The sequence below is a fragment of the Quercus lobata genome, chromosome 4 (genome assembly GCF_001633185.2).
Source record: "Quercus lobata isolate SW786 chromosome 4, ValleyOak3.0 Primary Assembly, whole genome shotgun sequence".
Classification (NCBI taxonomy): domain Eukaryota; kingdom Viridiplantae; phylum Streptophyta; class Magnoliopsida; order Fagales; family Fagaceae; genus Quercus; species Quercus lobata.
This window is the reverse complement of record NC_044907.1, coordinates 5016273-5042039: the sequence shown is the minus strand read 5'-3', so window position 1 is coordinate 5042039 and position 25767 is coordinate 5016273. Positions and strand designations below refer to the sequence as shown.

General features: G+C 39.8%; 2 protein-coding genes and 1 pseudogene across 3 annotated transcripts; all 3 read right to left on the bottom strand.

Annotated features, from left to right (window-relative positions):
- Positions 1-7554: 7554 nt before the first annotated feature.
- On the bottom strand, positions 7555-8775 carry LOC115984442. Its single transcript, XM_031107467.1, has one exon. The coding sequence runs from the start codon at positions 8773-8775 to the stop codon at positions 7555-7557; it is 1221 nt and encodes a 406-aa protein (XP_030963327.1).
- A 2271-nt stretch (positions 8776-11046) lies between these two features.
- Positions 11047-11496, bottom strand: LOC115984441. Its single transcript, XM_031107466.1, has one exon. The coding sequence runs from the start codon at positions 11494-11496 to the stop codon at positions 11047-11049; it is 450 nt and encodes a 149-aa protein (XP_030963326.1).
- A 5598-nt stretch (positions 11497-17094) lies between these two features.
- On the bottom strand, positions 17095-22128 carry LOC115983926 (annotated as a pseudogene). Its single transcript, XR_004090303.1, has 2 exons — positions 21021-22128; positions 17095-17910 (listed from the first exon to the last, which is right to left on the bottom strand). The product of XR_004090303.1 is annotated as a cytochrome P450 705A22-like (transcript).
- Between the last annotated feature and the right edge of the window lie 3639 nt (positions 22129-25767).

The window sequence follows — 25767 nt, the reverse complement described above, 5'->3', positions numbered from 1 at the left end:
AGCATGCAGTGGAGCTGAAAAGTCATGCCAGCTGTTGCACTATAGGACAAAAGTCCCAAGTTGGCCAGGCCGTTAGCTCGCGGCTTGAACTCGCGACTCAGCCCAGTTGTGAGGCCAAGTCACCAGACCACCCTGTTTGGGAAAAACTGACTTTTCACATCCCTTCTCACCCTACTATATATAGACCCATATACCCACGAAATGTAGAGAGTTTCTAAAGAGAATTTTGAGAAAGAAACTCTAGAGAAAAACAAGATTGATTCATCCACAATCTTCATTTAGAGACTCTTCAAATTCCTCTACTCTCTTCCTCTCCATTGTTAAATCCTCTAGAAGTACATTACCAAAATATTTTCTCACCATACCCATATTTGTGAGAAGGTTGTTTGGTGCTATGGGAAGTAGTTAAGAAGGGACCAATTTCATATTGGTAGATACTATGGTCAAGTAGCGGAATCCAGTAAGCTAAAGAAGAAATAGGTTCGGCGTAACCTCGTTGGAGTAGGAGCTTGGAAGGCTTAAGTACATTGGGTAAATTAGGCTTGGAGGGTCTTCTGCTGTTCATGTATCCCAACTACATTCTTTAGTGGATTATTTACCGCTTGGAGGGCGGCAGAAAGGTTTTATACTGAGGGCTTCGGTTTCCTCTTCGATAACACATCGTTGTGTTGTCCTTGTGTTTACATCTCTCTTCCCTTAATCTTTGCCTTTTAATTTCTGCTATGGATGTGATTTTAATTGGTTTAGATTGTTTATCAATTCTGTATTAAGCTTATAATCATATTCCGCACATTAATTGTTTTATATTAAGCTTGAATTGATAATTTGTTAATTGGGGGTCTAAACGTTCATAGTATTTTATACACTAATTGAACTTTCAAATTGCTCAAGTCTTCACACTCTCTTTCTCTCTATCACACAATCCTTACAATTAAATCCCACAATAAATACAGGGTACAAACGATTGAGTAAAATTACAATTAAATTTGGCACGAAATAAAAGCCAACAAAACATATAGTTGTAAATTATAACTTTACAGGGTCCAAGAAAGGAAGGTGAAGAAGACCAAGGGTAGGAGTTGGAAGCTATGACTATATATGAGGGTTGAAAGTCTATGTACCAAATTGAAACTAAAAGTGTTTTGATTTTATTAACTCTCACATACTTTTTGTTTATACATTTTATTAGATCGGTATTATGGAGATATCTTTGTTGAAAATATTAAAATGTGCCAATATATTTTGTATTTATATAAGCAAACATATATGATAAGATTGGTAAATATTAAAGATTACAGAAAGTCAAAATATAAAATAGTTAAATAATTGGATGAGTTGGTACCTTCCCGAGCCATAAGTTCTTTAGGAGAGAGGGGGGAGTCAGTTGAAGCTACCAAGGCCGTAGCAATAGCAGATATATATATATATATATATATATATATTATGTTAAGTATCTCTAACCATTTAAAAAATAAAAATTAAAAAAAAATAAAAAGAGAATGCCCATAATCGTGATTATGCCATACAAATGATAAGATATGATCAACAGTATTGTATACAACAATATCGTTGTTGATTGTTCTGTGAAAGTCAAATTCGAAAATCAGCAAAATATTATGTTTAATATGAGCTACTAACAGATGAGGAACAAAGAAAACAATTGTGGGGTCTTAACTTGGGGTTCAAGCCCAACAGGTATAGGGTTTTGGCCCAAGGAGTCCGAAACAATGAATTTATAGAGAGTGGATTGCAGAACTAGGCCCTAACGAAGTGCATACTAGTTAACATTGGGCCATACAACAATTGGCAATGAGAAAAATCTCCTTCATGTCCATTAGATATACGGTCTGAGGAGATGTGGGGGATGTATCTCTGTCCCTGCTCAAAGGCTGTAGTTCTCACCCTGTTTTTCTGTTCTAAGTCTCTCTTTTTTTCGTCCCCCTCTTCATGGGGACTCCCCTCTCTTATATAGCCCCCTTGAAGTCATCAGGACCTTACACTTGTTGATCATCTGGGCCTTTACTTGAGTGCCCGTCCCATCGGACATCTCCCCCATCTTTCTGTGAGTTGTAATAGCCAAGGTAACACTGTTCGCAATTCCTCTCCACATTAATGCGGCCAGAAAAGTAGCTGTCATGCATTTAATGTGGCAGTTGTAGCCTCTCCCTCGGCATCCTACACTCTCTTCCCTCTTACGGGCTTGTGGGACTCATCCCTACTACTAATACTCGTTGGAGTGAATCCTTATAGCTGACAGAGTGCATGTTTGAGACACATTTGGTACGTCTAAGGAGACATTCCTCCTCGGATCACTTTCTAAACAATTTTGGGCCCATAAGAATTGTGTCGGGAGCCCTTTTGGTACCCACACCTTCTCTTCGGACGTGGTCGAATTTTATATGGGGCACAAGGCCCATCATATGATCTTGGGACTTTACCACTACAATAGCTCCTCAAAATTCTGGTTCTTTCCCTCTTATCCGAGGAGAAAATGCGGGATTTTGACACTTATGGGATTACTTATTGTAAATCCTTGTCTTACGCATGTGGAGGTACAACCTCACGTGCCTCATTACTGCTATTGGCGTTTTGTAACCCACAAGGCGCTAATTATTGCGCTAGACAGCTTTATGTCCCTCAAATCCAACGGTGGGGTGCTTGATCAACGGTTGATATTTCCCAATTCTCTGGACGGGAGTAAGTCCGTTCAGTTTCTCCCCGCTATATAAGATTTACAAGGGGAATTATTTCCATTTTTTGAAAAAGCACTCAAGCGTCCTAGAGCACTCCAGTACTTCCTTTTGCAAAGCATTCAAAACTCCATAGACACTCCCTTGAAGATTCCCGGTGAGTTCTTTACAAGCTTGAGAGGTTTAGGGTCTTCGCTCCCGTAAGTGCTCATTTCCCGTATTACTTAGCCTTTCCCCTCCGTTGCTTTTCCCGGCTTCCTTCCTTACGTAAACCTTCTTCGTGTCGCCTAGGGTTAGTGGGATGGGTAAGCTTGAGAAACTAGTAGACTCTCCGGCTGGTATGGAAGGTTTCAGGGCTAAATACCGTATCCCGTTGGGAAGTAGGTCTAGAATATTGCTCCTCGGACCAAATCTTAACCAAGAGAAGGACAGGGCAGGTCGCCATTCTAATGATAGCTTTCATAGAAGGAGGAATGACGATCCCCATGGGGAGAATAACTAGGGATTATATACGTGGTCATAGGTTGGCCCCCCACCAGTGCGCCGCGAACATGTTCCGAATCCTAGGGTGCATAGACGCTCTGAATGAACAGATGAACCTTGGCCTCTCATGGCACGATGTAGTTCACCTATATGAATGTCATTGCCTCAATGAGTCGTATTACTTGAAATCCAGGTCCGACGAGGTGAGGCTGATATCTTGTCTTCTCAAGTCCAACAAAGGCTTGAAGGACGACCTTTTAATTGTCTCTAAAGCATGGCACGACGGTCTTCACTGCCCAGTTAGGGCGGGAACACCAGGTGGGGCATTGTAGGGTCAGATCCCTTGGAGGGGATCTTAGTTTCGAGTTTTCTCTCCCTTATTTCGGTTTTAGTTTTGATTATTTGCCTCCTCGAACTAACATAACCCTTTCTTTGAGTATTTGCAAACAGAGAACAAACAACTCCGTGGCTAAGTTTGGTCAACGTCCAGGCCCTCAACTTCCTCCTAAGGTCCGAAATCTTTGTGAGTAAGGACGGGCAACTGCGTGCCGCTCCTCTTATCTTGGACTACGAGCCCCTTTCACGCGTTTTAGTGGACACTGGTCAAGCAATTAGGGCTGGAAGTCCTCGATTAGCTTGCATCGACGTTTCTAAACTAGGCTTTCTTGCTCGGAGAGACACACCTCCCGTCCAATTTCCTGTTCAGCGCGTTCTTCCAGAGGTAGTTGTCCTAGGAGAGGGAGCTGATTTCTCGCACTCATCTCTTGGGGCTCAAATTGATCAATTCCGCTTCACCAAGGAGGGAGAGGTATCAGCCAAGCCTGTAGAGCTCTCAGACTTCGGCTCGGACATAGACTGTTCCTCGGCGGCTCCCACCCTTGGCTTGGTAATTGCTCAGGTTGACACTAGCCTAAAGATTGAAGAAGAGGACATGGATTTGAAGCCAAGGTTTGGTCTTAGGGGCCTCTTGTCCAATAAAAACAAGGGGCAGTCTTCCAGGGATGCCCCCAAGGAGCAGGCTACAGCCAAGCTTCCTCCTCCTCTTCCCCCCTCAACTGACCCAGGGCTACAACCTCTTCCCAATTTGAGGCGGAAGAGACCAGTGGAAGAGTTGGAAGAGGGCGAGGTCAGCCCTAAAAAGGCTAAGCAACAGAAGAAGGGTAAAGAGCCCAAGGAAAAAAGGACAAGATTTGTTGATAGCCGAGACGAGGCAGCTATGAAGAGGGAGCAACGGACCTAGTCCCTACCCCTAGATTTGGACAGCACCCCTATCTTGTGGGACGCAACTATATGGGAGTCCCAACGAGGATAGGCGTCTTACCTTGCTGAGGCCTTGCAACAGCCCCTTCTCCTGCCTCGTGACATGGAGGGGCTCCGAGCTACTCGGCAACCGGATCTCTTCATGTCGCTGAAGAGAGATATGGCCATGTTAAACGAAGACTCTTGTTCAATTTCTTTATTCCGCACCTGCCTATTTGTTATTTTCTTTTAATCAATCTTCCATTACTCCCACGCAGGTCACTTAACAAATTTTTATAGCTGAGAAGTGGGCCAAGAAATCTCATGAAGATCTGAACACTGAGGTTCAGTCCCGCCTTGCTGCGGAGAAGGCTACCAACGTCCTCAGGCTGGAAAAGGATTGCCTGAATAAGGAAATAAAGGAGGCGCTGAAGGCCTGTGACAGTGCTAAGGCCGGACTTAAGACCACCACCAAGCAGGCTAAGGACATGCGCCAACAGTTTCATCAGTCCGAAATAAACCTCGCAACCGAGAAGTAGGTGGTCTTAGACCTCAAGGCAGAGCTATCAAAGACAAAAGAGGTGGCTCGCTTGGCCAGGGAGGTGGCTGAGGCTGCGGTGGTAGCCTCTTACGAACGCGGAGTAGCGGATACCGAGGCCAGGCTGACTGAGGAGGTGGCTACGGTATGTAGGGACTACATTACTATGTCCTAGGGGGTGGCCTTGGACCAGGCGGTAGTTCCTGGGGACTCCGACCTTAGAAAGATTAAGAATATCTTCTTTCCTAAAGATATTCGCGAGATTCCGGGCTCGGTTCCTCTTGAGGAGCCCTTCTCTGCTAGGGTCACTACTCCGGATTCCCTCATACCTGAAGCCGAGGAGGTGCAGCCACTTACAAAGGACAAGTCGCCTATGGACACCCTCACTATAAGGGACGTTGTTGCGCAAGCCAAGGAGGCCGTACCTGAGCCCAAGGCAGGAGGTGATCACCCTGAGGCAGAGGTCCCTACAAAGAGTTCTGCCCAAGATAAAGGCTAGGATATTAGTGTAGGACTTTTCTTGTAGTTGTCTTCTTTTATCTTTTATCTCTTTATTTTGCCAATGTTTGTAAGAGAATACATTTTGGAGCCTAATGAATGATATTGTTTCTCCTTTGAATCTTGTTTCACTGCTTCCTTTTATGCCTTTGTTATGAATGAATTTCGGTTATGCTACTAACTGCTGAGAGCCAAACGTTACTTGAAATTTAAGCAATACGGCTAAGCATGAATGAAAGGATGAGAAAAATGATAGTTAACACTTAGATAAAACTACATCGAGGTTAATTTCCCCCAAGCCTGTGGTCCGAGGGGCCACATAAGATTTGGGCTCTGTTTAATACCTAGATAGACTTGTATTGTGGTTAATTTCCCTCAAGCTTGTGGTCCGAGGAGTCACGCAGGACTTGAGTTCTGTTTAACACTTAGACAAAACTGCACTGTGATTAATTTCCCCCTAACCTGTGGTTCGAGGAGCCAGGTAGGACTTGGGTTCTATTTAACACTTGGATAAAATTGCACGATGGTTAATTTCCCCCAAGCCTATGGTTTGAGGAGCCAGGTAGGACTTGGGTTCTGTTTAACACTTAGATAAAATTGCACAATGGTTAATTTCCCCCAAGCCTGTGGTCCGAGAAGCCAGGCAGAACTTGGGTTCTGTTTAATACTTAGATAAAATTTCACAGTGGTTAATTTCCCCCAAGCCTGTGGTTCGAGGAGCCAGGCAGGACTTGGGTTTTGTTTAACACTTAGATAAAATTGCATGGTGGTTAATTTCCCCTAAGCTTGTGGTCCGAGGAGCCAAGCGGAGCCAGACAGGACTTGGGTTCTGTTTAACACTTAGATAAAATTGCACAGTGGTTAATTTTCCCCAAGCCTGCGGTCCGAGGAGCTAGGCAAGACTTGGGTTCTGTTTAACACTTAGATAAAATTGCACAGTGGTTAATTTCCCCCAAGCCTGTGGTCCGAGGAGTCAGGCAGGACTTGGGTTCTATTTAACACTTAGATAAAATTGCACACTGGTTAATTTCCCCCAAACCTGTGGTCCGAGGAGCCAAACAAGACTTGGGTTCTGTTTAACACTTAGATAAAATTGCACAATAGTGTGGCTCCAAGAATTACAAACTTTCATTAATAATAGTACCTTTTCAGGTTATTTACATTCCAAGGGCGTGGCACTACATGTTCATCCAAATCTTCTAAAAAATAGGCCCCCATACCGGCCACCGAGGTGATACGATATGGGTCTTCCCAATTTGGTCCGAGTTTTCCCCACGTGGGATTTCTTGCAATGCCCAGGACCTTCCTCAATACCAAATCCCTGGGTGCCAGGGGCCTTCGCTTCACCTTGGCATCGTAACCTTACTTGAACTTCTGGTGGTAGTAGGCGAGTTGGATCATTGCACTCTCCCTTTTTTCCTCGATGAGGTCTAGGCTTTTTTCCAGCAGTCCGTTGTTAGCATTGGGGCAGAATGTGCTGGTCTTCAGTGTTGGGAAATTTGTCTCTAGAGGAATAACAGCCTCAGCCCCATAGGTCATTGAAAAGGGAGTTTCCCCTGTGGACCTGCGTGGCGTGGTGCGGTACGTCCACAAGACATGGGGCAGTTCTTCTACCCACCTTCCTTTCGTGTCATCTAACCTCCTTTTCAACCCATTTACTATGACTTTATTGACGGCTTTAGCCTACCCATTCCCCTGCGGGTAAGCCGGTGTGAAGTACCTATTGGCAATTCCCAACTCGCTACAATACCTTTTGAAAGCTTTACTATCAAATTGGAGACCGTTGTCCGAGATTAGGGTGTGAGGGACTCCGAACTTGGTGACGATATTTTTCCAAACAAATTTCTTGGCATCAACGTCTCTAATGTTTGCCAGCGGCTCAGCTTCGACCCATTTTGTGAAATAATCCGTGCCGACAAGAAGAAACCTTTTGTTCCCCACTATTTTAGGAAATGGTCCTAGGATGTCCAGGCCCCACTACGCGAATGGCCAAGGGCTGGACAGCGGATTAAGGGTTCCGCTTGGTTGATGTATATTCGGGGCGAACATTTGGCATTGGTCGCACTTCTTCACATATTCGTGCACTTCTTTCTGCATGCTCAGCCACTAATAACCTTGTGTTATGGCCCTATGGGACAGAGACCTACCCCCCGTATGGCTCCCACAAATTCCTTCGTGCAATTCCTCCAGGATAAGTTCAGTGGCATCTGGGTGCATGCGTAGCAAGTGCGGTCCTGAAAATGAGCGCTTATACAGTTTGGAGTCCTCGGACAGCCAGAATCGAGAAGCTTTTCTTCTAATCTTGTCGGCCTTGTTCTTATCTTCTGGTAAGGTGTCGTTCTTTAAAAATAGTACTAAAGGATCCATCCAGCTAGGCCCTGCCCTGACGCTGTGGACCCGTACCAAGTCGGTTCTCGCCATCGTTGGCCTGTATAGATCTTCTACGAGTATGACTCGAGGAAGTGGTTGAGCCGAGGAGGTGGCGAGCGTTGCAAGGGAGTCAGCATGGGTGTTCCCACTCCTAGATACGTGCATTAGGCTGAAGTGATTGAAATGCGCCCGCAAGCGCTTGACTTGGACTAGGTACTCTTGCATTCTTTCATCCCTCGCCTTTAATTCTCCATTTACTTGTCCCACGACAAGTCTTGAGTCTGAGAACATGTTTATGGACTTCCCACCCAGTTTCTGGATCATTGACATTCCTTCCAATAATGCCTCATATTCTGCTTCGTTATTCGTGGTAGAGAAGCTCAGCCTTAATGATTTTTCGATGGTAATCCCCTCAAGGGAAACTAGGACGAGCCCCACCCCTGAGCCCTTTTGGTTGGCCGTGCCGTCGACGTATGCTTTCCAACCAGTGGGCTCTTGCTGAGAGACTGTGCCAATCAGTTTTTCGTTTGGGTTTAGTGGCCCTCCTCCTCCTTCTGATGTGGGTTCGGCAAACTCAACTACCAAATCTGTGAGAACCTGACCCTTCACAATGGTGCGAGGCATGTACCTAATGTCGAAAGCGCCTAGAATCGTCCCCCACTTTGCTATTCTGCCCTTGTAGTCGGCATTCCGGAGTATTGATCTGAGCGGGAGTTGGGTTAGTACAACAACAGTATGTGCTTGGAAGTAGTGGGGGAGCTGTCGTGTGGCTTGTACGATTGCCAGGACGGCCTTTTCGAGGGGGAGGTAACAGATCTCTGCCTCGTGCAACGATTTGCTTACGTAGTAGATGGGCCGTTGTGTGCTGTTGTCCTCCCGGATTAGCACTAGACTCACTGCGTGAGGGGCTACCGCAATATAGGCGAATAGCACCTCGTTGGCTTCAGGACTGGACATGATTGGTGGCCGAGACAGGTATTCCTTAAGCAGCTGGAAGGCTAAGGCTCATTCTTCAGTCCACTCGAAGCCTTTCCACTTGCTTAATAAGAGGAAGAAAGGCTTGCACCTGTTCGCCGAGCGGGAGATAAAACGGTTTAAGGCGGCAATCATGCCAGTGAGTTTTTGGACCTCTTTCGGGTTTCGAGGAGGCTGTAGGCTATGGATAGCTTTAATTTTCTCGGGACTGACTTCAATACCTCTATGGGTCACCATGTAACCTAAGAATTTCCCTGATCCCACTCCGAATGAACACTTGGACGCGTTCAGGCGCAGCCTGTACTTTCTCAGAATTCCAAAGACATCACCGAGGTCTCTGACGTGGTTGGACACTAACTTGCTCTTCATCACTATGTCGTATATATAGACTTCGATGCTCTTACCCATTTGTAGTTCAAACATCCTGGTCATCATCCTCTGGTAGGTCGACCCGGGATTCTTCAAGCCAAAGGGCATTACCTTGTAGTGGTAGTTTCCAACGGAAGTGACAAAAGCCGTTTTTTCTTGGTCCTCGGAAGCCAGGGGTATCTGATGGTAGCCTTGGAAGGCATCCAAAAAACTCATTCGAGGGTGTCCCACGGTCGAATCCACCAATCGGTCTATCCAAGGCATTGGGAAAGGATCCTTTGGGCAGGCCTTATTCAGGTCTGTGAAGTCTACGCAGACCCGCCATTTTCCACTCTTCTTCTTCACCACGACTGTGTTGGCCAGCCACTTGGGGTAAAATATCTCCTTGATAGCCCCTACTTTCTTCAATTTCATAACCTCCTCTCTCACCACGTCTGCATGCTCTCTCGACGGTCGTCGAGGAGGTTACTTCTTAGGTGTTATAGCCGGGCTAACATTAAGGTGGTGGCAAATGAAATTTGGATCGACCCCCAGAGCCTCGTAGGCGTCCCATGCAGACACGTCCACATTCTGTCTGAGAAGGTCAATTAGTGTTTCCTTCTGAGAAGGTCAATTAAGGTGGTGGCAAATGAAATCTGGATCGACCCCCAGAGCCTCGTAGGCGTCCCATGCAGACACGTCCATATTCTGTCTGAGAAGGTCAATTAGTGTTTCCTTCTTTTGGGGCAGCAGTTCTGAGCCGACCTGAAAAAATCTTTCCGAGTCGGAGCCCACAAGAACTTTCTCCAAATCCTCACAACTCGCTCCCTCGGCAGGTCCCTCACTACACGAGTCCACGGCCGGGGTTGTTAATTGCTATAAGCCGTTCTCGGCTGAGGTGGAGGGCTCAGTACTCGGTCGTCGCAAGATGGCGGACACCATGCATTACCGGGCCATGGCTTGGTTCCCTATCACTTCTTTCACTCGACCCTCCGACGGATACTTCACCTTTTGGTGTAAGGTTGATGATACAGCCCCTAGGGCGTGAAGCCATGATTTGGCTACAATGGCGGTGTAGGGGGAGTAAGCGTCTACCGCTATGAAGTCCACCTCCACTACGTCTAAGCCTGTTTGTATAGGCAACCTAATCAGGCCTTTCGGAGTGATGGTTTTTCCATCGAAACTCACTAAAGGGGAGTCGTATGTTGTCAGGTCCTCTAGTTTCAGCTTCAGCCCCTTGTACAAGTCAGGGTACATTACTTCCACGACGCTGCCCTGATCGACTAGCACCTTCTTCATGTCATATCCCTCAATCTTGGGCGTGACGACTAGAGCATCGTCATGGGGCTATAGGGTTCCTAGTTTGTCCTCATCCGAGAATCCAATTAGGGGCGTGGCCATCCCTCTAGCCCTTTTGGACTCTCGGTCGTTAGCTTCAGCGGGGAGTCGGCCCACCGACATCACTCTAAAAGGATGGGAGCCACTTCTTCCTGGTGCGGCAAGAATGATATTTATCGTGCCAATGGGTGGTCTCCATGTGCTTTGCCTTGTTTCGACGTTCGACTGCTCTTGCCATCCAACAGGATGATGCAAGAGGTGTCTCAACTTTCCCTCTCGGACCAGCCGGTCCAAATGGTTTTTCAGATTCTTGTAGTCATCAGTGGTGTGGCTTGGCTCTTAGTGATACTCGCAATACAGATTTTGGTTACGTTTCGCAAGGTCGCCTGCCATCCTGCTTGGCCATTGAAAGAATGGTTCGTTCTTCACTTTCTCTAGGATCTTATGTAATGGTTCTCGGAACACAGCATGGATTGCCTGTGCCCCTGTGGATCCAGACTGCTCCGAGTAATCCCTTCTCGACTGGTTACTGTTGTTAAAGCGGTCCAACCTGAAGTCCCTCCTCTCCTAAGGGACAACCTTCGCTTTGCCGTTTCCCGTCTGTTGGTCTTCTTTGACTCTCTTATACTTGTTGATTCTGTCCATGAGTTGGTGCACACTGGTGATCGGTTTCCCAGTCAAGGACTTTCTTAAACCATGCTCTGTCGGCAGGCTCCTTTTGAATGTGCTAATGGCGACGCCATCGTAATTTCCCTCTATCTCATTATACATTTCCCAATATCTGTCTAAGTAGGCCTTTAGGGTCTCTCCTTCTCGCATGGACAAGGACAGGAGGGAGTCTAGGGGCCGAGGGACCCTGCTGCTAGTTATGAAGCAAGAATCGAAAGCTTGTGTCAGCTGCTTAAAAGAGTTTATGGAGTTTGGCTTGAGACTATCGAACCATCTCATCGCCATGGGTCCCAAACTGTAAGGAAACACTTTGCACATCAACGCCTCGTCCCTAGAATGGACGGCCATCTTTTGGTTAAACTGGCTTATGTGCTTTACTGGGTCCGTCCGACCATTATATATAGCAAAAGCGGGTTGGTGGAACCACCGAGGAAGCTCAGCCCCCTCTATCCTATGTGTGAAGGGTGACTAGGAGATGCGGTCCAGGGCTTTACTCATAGCGTCGTTTGCTAGGCCCTAGTAAGATGGGCTTTTGTGGCCGCGTTTATGAGGTTGCTCTTCCTCATAGGAGAAGGTTTCACCTGGCGGGGTTCTCAATCTCCGCCTGTACTCATTGTCCTCCTCATCGCTAGTGTCCGGACTGGGGGAAGGATGCCTTCGCTGCGCTCGGCGTAACTTCTTCTTCAAGTCGTCGATTTCTTGCTGTAGATCCCTATGATTGTTTCGCTTTTGGGATGCATGACCTTTCCCTTTTAAGTGACTTCTGCTCGTGTGAGAGGTATTTACACTACCCTCTCGTCGCTTGTCTTGATCTCTCTCCCGTTCGAGATTCAAGAAGTTGTCCTGCCGTTGGGAGTTTGGGTGTCCCGCTTGGCGCGGACCTGATCCTTCCATTTCTAACGATTTCACTTGCTGAGGCACAAGTTCTCCCCACAGACGACGCCAATTGTGGGATCTCAACTTGGGGTTCAGGCCCAATAGGTATAGGGTTCTGGCCCAAGGAGCCCGAAATAATGAATTTATAGAGAGTGGATTGCAGAACTAGGCCCTAACGGAGTGCATACTAGTTAACATTGGCCCATACAACAATTGGCAATGAGAAAAATCTCCTTCATGTCCATTAGATATACGGTTCGAGGAGACGTGGGGGATGTATCTCTGTCCCTGCTCAAAGGCTGTGGTTCTCATCCTATTCTTCTGTTCTAAGTCTCTTTTTTTTTCGTCCCCCTCTTCATGGGGACTCCCCTCTCTTATATAGCCCCCTTGAAGTCATTAGGACCTTATACTTGTTGATCATCTGAGCCTTCACTTGAGTGCCCGTCCCATCGGACATCTCCCCCATCTTTCTGTGAGTTGTAGTAGTCAAGGTAACACTGCTCACAAGTCCTCTCCACATTAATGTGGCCAAAAAAGTAGCTGTCATGCATTTAATGTGGCAGCTGTAGCCTCTCTCTTGGCATCCTACACTATCTTCCCTCTTACGGGCTTGTGAGACTCATCCCTGCTACTAATACTCGTTGGAGTGAATTCTTATAGCTGGCAGAGTGCATGTTTGAGACACATTGGTACGTCCAAGGAGACATTCCTCCTCGGACCGCTTTCTAAACAATTTTGGGCCCATAAGAATTAGGCCGGGAGCCCTTTTGGTACCCACACCTTCTCTTCGGACGTGGTCGAATTTTATATGGGACCCAAGACCCATCGTATGATCTTGAGACTTTACCGCTACAACAACCATCAATTAGATTCAGATACACAATGCCTTATAAAATTCTCTCTTGAAAGGTGGATAAACATAGAATAATTTCCAGGGAGTATTACATTTGCATAGTAAAATAATAATAATAATAATAATAATAATCTATATATTACTAAAAGTTGAAGCGTAACGTTTAATATAGTTCTCACTTTTTACCATATCAGCTGCCACATCATTTTTTTTTTATAAATATAATTTGTCCTACAATTTTAAAATGGTTTTTACAATTTTTAGCTCTATAAATGCAACCCACTACTTATTTATTTACTTCCATTATCACCCTATAATAAATCTGTATAATTATCTAGCCCACTTCTTATTTATTTAGTTCCACTATCAAGCCTAATCCAAAACATTTTCAGTTTAGCTTTAGGGTTTTGTGTGAGCATTTTTAGCTTAAAGGTAGGAAAAGAAAAAAAAAAAAAAAAGAGTTGAATCCTTTTAAGCTTTGGGGTTTTTTTTTTTTTTTTTTTTTTTTTTTTTTTTTTTTTTTTCCTATAATTGTTTTTAACATTTATTTTTTTAATATGTACACTTCTCCAACCTTTCTCTATCCCTTACCATTTCATCTCCTCACTACTTCTTCAATCTTTCTCCCTCCCTTACCTTTTTATCTCCCTTACTTTTTCATCTCCCCACTATTCTCTATATTAATATCATTTTACCTCTTTCCCTTCATCTTCCTTTATTTTTGTCTTTTTTTATTCACACCCTTTTACTATAAATTTGTCACTATCTCTTCTATTCTATGCATAGTTTTTCCTCACAAAAAAATGGTACTCCCTCTCTCTCTCTCTAAATTTTTTGGTGGATTTTTTTTATTTTTCTTGTATCTCTACTTTAGGTTGATAATTTTTTATATTCTTTAAAACTCTATTTTGATTAATGTGATTTTGTTTTGTTTTTTAAATTATTGTTGTTGTTGTTGTTGTTTTTTTTTTTTTTTTGGTTAAATGTTATCCTATTGCATTCTAAAGAATTAAATATAGCATATAAAAATATAATATTATTCTATTATGTAGCATGATTTGGATAATTTGGTATTTATTTTGTTACATATCATGATTTTTTATAGTGCTCAATTTAGATGTTAAACTATGAGACTTTACTAATTTTTGTTTATTTTCTAATCCTTTGTGGTGGACAAAGTACTTTTAATAGTTGTATTAGAAGTACTCTATAATACCATTCATTTAAAGAAAAGTAAAGGTTAGCCAAACGAAAATAATCGGATAGGTGACAAATTTTAACTTTTGCAATTTTATTTTTTTTATTATTATTTTATAACAATGCATGTATAGAAATTTAATTCTTAGATTTTGTTAATAATTTTTTATTTGATAATATGTTTTGGGTGGCTGAAATTATAATTTCTACAAAGAAAATAACCTTAATAGTTTATCAAAACAAAATTTTTATCCTAATATTGTTTCAATTAATCATTTTTAAGTTTTATTAATTTTTTTTAGTTTACATTTTTTTTTGGTGTTTTGGATTTTTCCTATAATAAATAAAAATATAATTACGAAATACATTACTCATTATTAAATTAGTTTAAATTGTAAAAAAAAAATTAATAAAACCACCATAAAAATAACTATCACGTGCAACGCGCGGGTTCGCGGCTAGTAATAATAATGATAAAAGCTACCTTGAAAGGTGGACATGATCTCATAAAAAATATAAAAAATAAATGTGAGAATGATATAATTTCAAGTTAGCATCACTTGTGCATCCCTTGTAACTTACTGTTTAGTATTTGTTTGTTTGTTTTGACCCCTAAACAAACATATTGTTTAACTTAATTAATTAACCAAGTTGACACTTAGATCAGACGATTAGTATGAGTTGTCTTTACTGAGTTATTATTATTATTTTTTATTATAGAGTTTTAATCTATGATGTCCGCTTCTGTGATTTTTGCTCTCTATCATCAGACAAAGACACTAATCGATTTTTAGTGTAAGAAGACATTAAACCTCATATCTCTTATTCAACTATCAAAAACTTCACTAGTTGAGTTAACTGGAATTACCATTTTTATGAGTTTTATTTCTTTTAAATGGAGGATAACTTCATAAGTGTCTAGATTTTAGAGTACTGAAAATCTTCCAAGATCAGATGATTGGTGGGCTTGGAGGAAGGTGAAGACTTGTGATTATTGGCTTCGTGGGTTTGTTGAGATTGTATAGGATTAGGATTAGGAGGAAGTTGTTTTGTTCTGAATAATGTGTCAAAGTTCCATCCTATCTATATTTTCTAAAAAGAAATAATATATATAACATGTTAAAGTTGTTTTTTTTTTTTTTTACAAGATAAAATTTCTACTCTAACCTAATCTAAGTGTATATATATGTGAAACTCTCTCTTGGAAACTTGAACCAAGACTTTTTCCCCTTACACCTCACAAGCACTTATACTTGTGAAGTGACCATCGCATTAAAGGTATGCAGTGCTAGAGAACGTAAAATGACATTTTAGTCTATTTATAATAGGAGGATAATTTAGTGTTAAGTGAAAAGTTGAAATCACGTGCATTAATGATAGAAAGAATAACTCTTCTGAAGAAAAAAAAAAAAGATAGATAGAAAGAATAACTTTAGTTAAAGTTGTTTTAATGTTTGTTTGAGTTAGTGATAAGTATAACACTTGAAACTCAATTTGGAATTAAATTAAAGTGGATTGAAAAAAGATTTTTTTTTTTTTTTTCCAAAAGGAAAATAGATTTAAATTGGTTTAAAGTAATTTCAAATTAAATGGATATTCTCGTTTTCACCCATTCTTCTCTAGAAAGCTATGGTCTTGACACCTTTGATGCTGAGGTGTCAAGAAAGAAACAAATTGAGAGAAAATTTGAAATTGTAGTGGGTAATTATTAGCCTTTGGATCTTTTATTTGCTAAGTATTACTCATCCAGTTAAAAATGGGAGGGAATGAGAGAGTTTTAAATGGAAGGGGAGTCAAACTTTCCAATATCAACTTCAGCAAATGAGTCTTTGAGGGTACCTGGCTCAACGTGGGAAACCATCTTGTTTATGTGGGTACAACATAAAGAATTTCATCTTGCAAAATGCGAAGGTTGAATGTTTTTATCTCTCGATAAATCAATTCTTGTGTTTGATGTTATTAAAAAAAAAAAAGAAAATTATGGTTCCGTTTGGTACGCGAGTTCAAACACATGTTTTCAATTTTTAAACAACATTACATGTATTTTCACATACTTTTTCACTCGCACGTATTTCTAAAAAAACTGAAAAATGTTGTTTAAATACATGTACCAAACGGGCCCTAATACAATAACATTTGAAACCAATAGTGTTCACTTCATAATAATTTTTTTTTCTCATAAAGTGAAGACATTACTGTGTTTCTTTTTTGTGTAAGTGAAATTTCAATCAAAATACATTATTTGACAAAAACATTTCTTTTTGTTTCACTTTGAGTAGCCAATCCAAATTAGGTATTACTGTTATTGAGAATTTAACGAGTTGACAGTAATTCTTAATTATTATGAACCCCTCCATATGTCCAGAACAACATTCCACGAGAAAACATGTTTTCTAGATGCACATCACAATAGTAGAATACCTAGTTTATTGTACATTCATGCATAACATAGGCAATTCTTGATGCATATATGATTACATTGAAGCAGCAAATGGATTGAAGTGAACAATAGGACGAACTATTAGTGGGTGAGACATGTGCAATGACATGCCTGGTCCAGATTGCATATCAACCTTAGTTCCATCGCCTTCTCCACTAACCTTCCAATCAAAGGATTGAACCAAAGCTCAACCGCAGTATTCATCATACTGAACGCCAATGTTGTTCCTGGACACCCTCTCCTTCCTGCCCCAAATGGTACAAACTTGAAGCTTTGTTCCTTTCCTTCAACTTGACATTGGTCTAATTTCTCTTGCTCATTGAGTGAAACCAAAAACCTTTCCGGGCGGAACTCGTTAGGATCATCCCATGAGTCTGGATCCCTCAGGTCAAGACACTACTAATACCTTCTTTGGCCGAAACAATTCTTTTTGTTTCACTTTGAGTAGCGAAGCCAAAGTAGGTATTTATGTTATTGAGAATCTAAAGAGTTGATAATAATTCTATATCATGATGAACATCAACCTCTCCATGTCCAGAACAACATTCCACGACGAAACATGTTATTTAGAAACACATCATAATATTAAAGTACCATGTCAAACAAAATTAATGACCTACATCACCAACTGGTGCTTGACATAGAAAGATAGTTGCAGATACGATGTTGAGTAAAGAACCAAATACCTAGTTTATTGGACATACATACATAACAAGGGCAATTGTTTATGCTTATATGATTATATAGAAGCAGTAAATGGATTGAAGTGAACAATAGGACGAACTATAAGTCGGCGAGCCATGCTCAATGACATGCCTGGTCCAGGTTGCATATCAACCTTAGTTCCATATTCTTCTCCACTAACCTTCAAATCAAAGCATTGAACCAATGCTGCGACTGCGGTATGTATCATACTAAATGCCAATGCTGTTCCTGGACACCCTCTCCTTCCTGCCCCAAATGGTACAAAATTGAAGGTTTGTCCCTTTCCTTCAACTTGACATTGGTCTAATTTCTCTTGCTCATTGAGTGAAACCAAAAACCTTTCCGGGCGGAACTCATTGGGATCATCCCAGGAGTCTGGATCCCTCATAATGGCATAAAGATTGATTGCCACTGCAATTTTTTCTGGTATATCATAGCCATTGATTTTGCAATTTTGGCGGCATTCTCTTGTTGTGACAGGGCCTGGTGGGTATAGTCTTAGTGTTTCCTTTACAACTGCTTGCAAGTAAGGGAGATTTGGGATATCTGACTCTTCAACTAGTCTAGTCTTTCCCACAATTGATTCTATTTCCTCTCTAACCTTTTTGAAGACACTAGGATGATTAATGAGCTCAGCTATTGCCCACTGCATTGACTCTGCTGAGGTGCCAGTGCCTGCAATGAAGAGATCCTGGCATAACAGCAAAATTCAATTGGTCAAATTGGGAGCCTTGAAGGAATCAATTTGTTCTGATGGCATCCTTTAGACGTTGAACTTGTTTTTAATTGAAATTTCATTAATAAGCATAAGTTTTATATACTAATTCAATTTGCAGAAAAGCCTCCAAATTCTAACCAATAGGAATATTGCTATATCTATAAGAGTATTATTTAGACCCCAAATATTAGCCCATATATATATATATATATATATAAAACAGTAATGCAATGGACACAACAAAATATTACAATTGTAGGGCCCGGCCCAAAAATAATGGGCTAGTCCAAATTCAGGCCCGTCCGAGGAGCATCCTGCCCGAAGAGAAATCACAGATAAAGCATTACTCAGTCCCAATAGCGTCAAGGAAACCTTTCCGAGGAGTAACTCCTCCTCGGACATTACGAAGCCCAGACGAGGAACTCGCCCCAACCATTCCAGTTCATCCTCCCAACATATAAAATGAATAAAATCCAAAATATCTCATGGAAAGCTGCCATCACCACATTAATTGCGCCTCAACCACCCCCCTGGCCGCATTAATGAGGAAAAGACCCCTGAACAGTACTACCTTGGCCTCTGCAACTCACAAAGGGAGTGATAAGGGCGTCTGATGGGACAGATGCTCAAGTAGATGCTTAGATGATCAACAAGTGTAAGGTTGAGATGAGAAGAGGAGAACTATATAATGTAGTGGAGTCCCTCAAAGACAGGAGACAGAAAAACGGTATTCAGGACTGAAGAAATAGAATCATACGTGAAAGATCCATTCTTGTGCTTTTATTTTCTGCAACAATATTGTCCATGTATCAGACCGAATAGGCTCACCGAGGCTAAGTTCTTTGACCCATCCTCTACAAATATTTATTGTGGGTTGCGCCTTGGGCAAAGGCCTGATCAATAGAATTTGGGCCGGAGGAAGGAGGAGAAGGAACTCATAGAAAAGAAGGATGACAAGGGCGAGACGCTCCTCGGACTAATTCCGAGGAGATAGATCTTCACACCACATCCGTGTAAGGATTAGCCATACAGGCCAAACCCACCTTCGTATGGGCTTCCATGAAAATCCCGACTAAACCGTCGCCCAACGACCAAGGTCCAGCTTTTCCAAGCCCACTCTCTACAAATAATATTGTTCGAGCCCCTTTACATACAAGCCCATCTTTGGGTCGTTAAAAATTGTGTCCCTACAATGCCACATCCGTGTAAGGATTAGCCATACAGGCCAAACCCACCTTCGTATGGGCTTCCATGAAAATCCCGACTAAACCGTCGCCCAACGACCAAGGTCCAGCTTTTCCAAGCCCACTCTCTACAAATAATATTGTTCGAGCCCCTTTACATACGAGCCCATCTTTGGGTCGTTAAAAATTGTGTCCCTACAACAATAATTTCACAACATTCCTAAATTAACATACCAACTCACACATGAGCTCACCACAATCTTTAATTAAAATTTTTGCTATGCTAATTTAGAAATATTGTGAAATTTTTGTATCCCTAAAATTACTCAAAAGAAATTGTTTAGAGTAATGTTACATCTGCAATATTTTCACAACAAATTCTAGGTAATAATATGTTGTTGATAGGTAAGAAACAAAAGTGATGTCAATGGTGAGTCAAATTATAGAACCAATTGCATATTACTACCTACAATTTGTTGTGAAATTTGACATGCATATTAAGAATATAAAGAACATATAATCTAACAGTTACATTTTTTAAATTTTCATTAAAAATATAAATATATATATATATATATATATATATATATATAGGAAGAGTTTGAAGGAAACCTTTTCCATTGTTACAACAGTCTTCATTTTTTCTTTTTACTATTTAAAAAGCCGTTGGTCTAAGATACAAATATGAACATATCAACTAGTCTTCTAATGAAAATAATGGGAGATCATTACAAACTTGTCCTTCTAAAGCCAGATTTTATTTTCTGATATTGTTTGGGAGAAGTTTTGAGAGATTTGCAATTGGCTCTTCTAACTTTCCTCATAGGAATAGGAAAAGAAAGAAAGAAAGAAAAAAGAATGGTGTTTTAACACCATTTGTTTAGTTATGTTCACTTAGATATAAGCAGATTTTTAAGAAAGGTACCTAAGGAACAGTATACTATATTTAAGTTTTGTCAATTTCAAAATTTAATAGAATTTGGAACGAGTTTAAGATCTATATTTTTAATAAATTCAAATTTAGAATAATTACTCTTAATTCAAATATGTGTTTTCTCATTCTTATATAAATGCACCAAAATGGGCCGAAGTGGATTGAGCTGTACCGATCAGGTCGAAGTAGACCGAAATGGATTGAAATGATATGATAATGTGGCTCAACATAAGTGTAAGAACAATAAATACTCAACTTCAGCATTTAAATATTGTATAGTTTTTTTTTTTTTTTTTTAACACAAATAAAAAACAAGTAACAATGTCATTTAATGTTTGTTTGAATTGACTTTTTATTGATTTACTAAATTCCTAAAAGTTGTTAAAAATAAAATTTTATAAAAAAAAGTGAGGAGTTAAATTAATTAAGCTAATTCAAAGGCATTGTTACTCTATATTGAAAGATGGGATGGGACATGGGTTTCAGTAAGCTCAATTGGTAAAGTCTTTGATGGCTGAACAAGAGATCTGAGATTCAATCCCCGCCTACACTAGAAATCGATTTATGTCTTGGTTTGATGATAAAGAATTATCATCAGAAACGGATGTCATAGACTTAAACTTTCAAAAAAATAAAAATAAATAAATAAAAAGATAGGATGGAACAACCGCACACTCTTAGCATGATGGTTAATCCATAAGTTTAAAGTTTTTGTGGGTTGGAATGCAAATACTAGGATTCAATTCTCTATGAGAAAGTTTCATACACATATACACTTAGATTAAGGTAAAGTAAAATTTCTATCTTGTATTTTTTTGGGTGGAGGGAAGGGCCAAGGTTAAGTTTTGAGAAAAAAACTTTACATTCTTATACACTTAAATTATGTTAGAGTGAAATTTCTTTTTAAAAAAGAAATCAAATAATGAAAAATAAATAGATTGAAAAGTAAGAAGGAGAAACTTTACCACAAAGAAGGCCTTGATATGGGTTCTTGTAATCTTAACCTCGGCCTTCTCATCATGACAAACGTCCAAGAGTATATCCATCAAATCCTTATCTTCTCTCTCGCCCCCATTTTTGCTCCTTCTCACTTCGTGATCCTTCAACACCCTCTCCAATAACTCATCGTACCTCCTAGTCAAATCCAAAGCCTGTTTCCCAAACACCCAAAACCCCAATTTCTTGAAAGGCCCTAACACATCCCCAAAGCACATCTTTGCAGCCAGCTTAAAGGACTCCATCACTAGATCTCTAATCTTTTCTGCCTCTCCTTCTTGCTCCAAACAACTAGTACTCATGGCCATCCTTCAAGTCACAGTGTTTGTGAACTTCATCACTTCCACACCCACATCAACATCATCTTTCTTCCTTGCACTCTCCAACATTCTCTTCAACAACCTCTCTTTTTGTTCTCGCCGAACAAAGAGGGAACGCTCAAGCTGTTTTGTGCCAAGAAGTTCAGTCACACAAAGTTTCTTCATGAACCTCCAGTAATCACCATATGGAGCAGTGACAAACCCTGAAGTTCCATAGAGTAACTTGTCAGAAAAGGCAAATCTTGGCCTAGAAGCAAAGGCAAGGTCTTGGGATTTGAATATTTCAGAAGCAACAGAGGCTGAAGAAACAAGTAGGCAGTGTGATGCACCAAAGCGGAGATAGAGAAGAGGGCCATATTTGTTAGACAGGTTGTGGAGGGATTTGTATAAGGATGGACCAAGAAGGTGGAGATGACCAATGATTGGGAGGGCTGGTGGGCTAGGAAGATGGTGAGAATTCGTGGTTACCTTGGTGGATTTGCTGAGAATGGATCGGATTAGGAAGGTTGTGATGAGAGATACAAAGAAGAGGAAGGAGTAGCATTGGATATCACTAATGGTGGTAACCATGGCTAGAATTTTTTGACCACTTTTGAATACGTTATTGTTTATTTTTTTTGCCTATTATAGTAGTGGCTTTTTAGCTTATGAGTTATCTTTTATTATTAAAATATTTATTCTTTACAGTGTTGATTGTTGTTTACTTGTTTTGGATGGTATTGACTTTGTGAAATGTGAGGTGAGGCTTATCATTGAATTATTTTCTGTGCACGTTTCTGTTGTTTTGTGAGGCAAGGTTATATACCATTAAAATATTTGCACTTTTGCGTTTGGCTACTATTCAATTTATTTTTACTATCATTTATGAGTTTTATTGCACTTTTTTATATTACTCATAGATTTCACTGTACTATTTCAGCTACTTTTTAACTTTATCTATAGTACTTTCAATAAAAAAATTTCAATTTTAACTAAATAAATTGTTCCCAAATGGGCACTTAATTGTTGTGCATAAAAGATGGATAATTACTTACTATCCAGGACAAAAGTCTTGTAAGTGCCTGGTGCACTAGATACTATCTCCTATTTAGGAGGTTAATTGTTGGTAGAAAGTCTTTGTGTCCCATTATCTTGTGAGTCTGAGATTGTGGGTTTGAGTAGTGGCTTGTTTCATTATTTTTTGGATGACCCTGCACTAATCAAATTTGGGTTTAAGTAAGCGCCCAGGATTGTGACTTAAAAAAATATATATTAAAAAAAAAAAAAAAGATGAGAAGATATCGTACCAAAGTCCACTAGACTCTAGAGTATTGAAAATCTTCCAATATCAGATTTGTGTTGTACTAGTACACAAGAATTTCGTTTCTATTGTCTTGTTTGCAAACTATAGTAGTGGCTTTTTAGCTTATGAGGTATCTTTTATGATTAAAATATTTGTTGTTTAAGGTGTTGTTTACTTGTTTTGTTTGGTATCGACTTTATGAAATTTAGGTGAGGCTTATCATTGAATTATTTTCTGTGCACATTGTTGTTGTTTTGTGAGGTAAGGTTACTTTACCATTAATATATATAGTTGCACCTAGTTTTTGTCCATAAAAAAGATGGATAATAACTTACCATCCACGGCAAAAATCTTGTACGCACTAGACACATAAGATACTATTTCTTATTTAGGAGTTTAATTATTGGAAGTCTTTATATCTCATTATCTTGTGAGTATGAGATTGTGGGTTGACTAGTGGCTTGTTCTATTATTTTTTTAGGTGATCTTGTACTATGTCAAATGCAAGTTTAAATGAATTGGGATCGTGACTTAAAAAATATATATATTAAAAAAAATAAAAGATGAGAGGATAACGTGCCAAAGTACATACATGTTGAATGTTCAAATAGTGTGTAAAACACCTTGAACTTTTAGACCCCCAACTTAATAAATACCAATTCAAGCTTATTATCAAATAATGTATGTGCGAATATGAAAATAAGCTAAAACAAAATTGATAAAACAATCTAAACCATAATTAATCACAACTACAGCAGTAATTAAAAGGCAAAGATTAAGGGAAGAGAGATGCAAACACAAAAACAACACAACGATATATTATCGAAGAGGAAACCAAAGTCCTCAGCGTAAAACCTCTCCACCGCCCTCCAAGCAGTCAATAATCCACTAGAGAATGAATTTGGGATACATGAACAGTAGAAGACCCTCCAAGCCTAAAGTACCCAGTGTACCTAAGCCCTCCAAGTTTTTTGCTCCAACGAGGTTACGCCAAACTTTTGTCTTTTCTAGCTTACCAGATTCTGCTATAGCCCATAGCATCAACCAATATCAATTGGTCCCTTCCTAATTGCTTCCCAAGCACCAAATAGCCTCCTCACAGATATGGGCATGGTGAGAAAATTTTTTAGCTAATGTACCTCTCAAGGATGTAACAATAGAGAGAGTGAGAATAGAGGAATTTGGAGAATCAAAAGATGAAGATTGTGGATAAGTCAATCTTGTTTTTCTCTAAGATTTCTCTCTCAAAATTCTCTCTGGGAGCTCTCTACAATACGTGGGTATAAGGGTTATTTATACTAGTATGTGTTTGGAATGCGAAAGGTTAGTTTTTCTCATAATAGAGTGGTCTGGCGACTTGGACTCACGACTGAACTAAGTTGCAAGTTCAAGTTGCGAGTTAACTGTCTGGCCAGTTTGGGACTTTTGTCTTGTAGTGCAACAGCTGGCGTGACTCTTCAGCTCCCCTGCATGCTTCACACATGTGCCTCTTTTGGCGACTTGCCAACCGCGAGCCACTCGTGAGATCCAGTCGCGAATCCTTGCAGAATGCATACTTACTAAGTTTTTCTTCACATTTTCTCACACACTACTCTTACATGATTCCCACCTAAATACAGGGTTTCTAAATACTGAATTACAAGCAAATTGACATGAAATAAAGCCAACAAAATTGTTGATTAAATTCAACCTTACACATGTCTAGACTCTATAGTATTAAAAATCCTTCATAATCAGATTTGTGTTGTACTAGTACACAGGAATTTTGTTTTTATTAATTTGTTTGCAAATTATAGTAGTGGTTTTTTTGCGTATGAGGTATCATTTATAATTAAAATATTTGTTTACGTTGTTGTTTACTTGTTTTGTTCAGTATCGACTTTGTGAAATATGAGGTGAGGCTTAACATTGAAATATTTTCTGTGCGCATTGTTGTTGTTTTGGGAGGTAAGGTTACTTTACCATTAAAATAATTGCACCAAGCAGTTGTTGCGTATAAAAAGATGGTGGATAACTATTTATCATTCAAGAGGCGACTTATTGGTAGGAAGTTTTTGTGTCACGTTATCTTGTGATTCTGAGATTGTGAGTTTGATAGTGGCTTGTTTTATTATTTTTTAGGTGATCCTGTGTCATGCATGTCTTTTTTTTTTTTTTGTTATAAAATGTCAAATTCTGATTTAAGTGCTTTCTCAAAAAAAAAAAAAAAAAAAAAAATCTGATTTAAGTGAGTCAGGATTTTAAATTAAAAAATAAAATATACATTAAAAAAAAGAGGATAAAGTGTCAAAGTCCAAGAGACAAGAGTATTGAAAATCTTCCAAGATCAGATTCATGTTGTACTAGTACACAGGAATTTTGGTTAAATATGGTTGAGAAGTGCTATGGATATAGTATTTCTTCAAATATGGTTGAGTAAAATATAGATTTGACTACAACGATTTATGAAACCGAGTATTACTAGTTTAGTTTTTGACGGTTCAAATAAATATGACCCTAATTTTTTCACATATGAAAAAAATTAATAAAAAAATAAAAATACCTAAAAATAACAATAGGCCTAGAAGCAAAGGCAAGGTCACGGGTTTTGAATATTTCAAATGCAACGGAGGGTTTGTGGAGAATGGATCGGATTTGGAGGGTTGTGATGAGAGATACAAAGAAGAGGAAGGTGAAGATTCGTAGTTCGCTTGGTGGGTTTGTTGAGAATGCATCTTATTGGGAGGGTTGTGATGAGATATACAAAGAAGAGGAAGGAGTAGCATTGGATTTCAATCAAGAGGAAATTGTTTTGTTCTTAATAATTAACGTTTCAAAGTTCACTCGTGTTTATATTTTCTAAAGTTACAATATATATATATATATATATATATATATATATATGTAGCGAGAGAGAGTATAGTCCAAGTAACCGTGCAAATTTGAGGCCTGTTTGGTAATATTATTTAAACAACAATTTTTATTGTTTAAATAATAAAACACATATTTTCACAACACTTTTTCATTAACATGTATTTTTACAACACTTAAATAACGTTATTAAAATAATACTTTACTCAAAAAAAAAATTACTCAAACAAACGCATATAATGTCCCTTTCCATTTTGGGTGTAA

Coding starts and splice junctions, on each gene's coding strand:
- LOC115984442 (XM_031107467.1), bottom strand. CDS start 8,775: ATGTCCAGTCCTGAAGCCAACGAGGTGCTATTCGCCTATATTGCGGTA.
- LOC115984441 (XM_031107466.1), bottom strand. CDS start 11,496: ATGGCCGTCCATTCTAGGGACGAGGCGTTGATGTGCAAAGTGTTTCCT.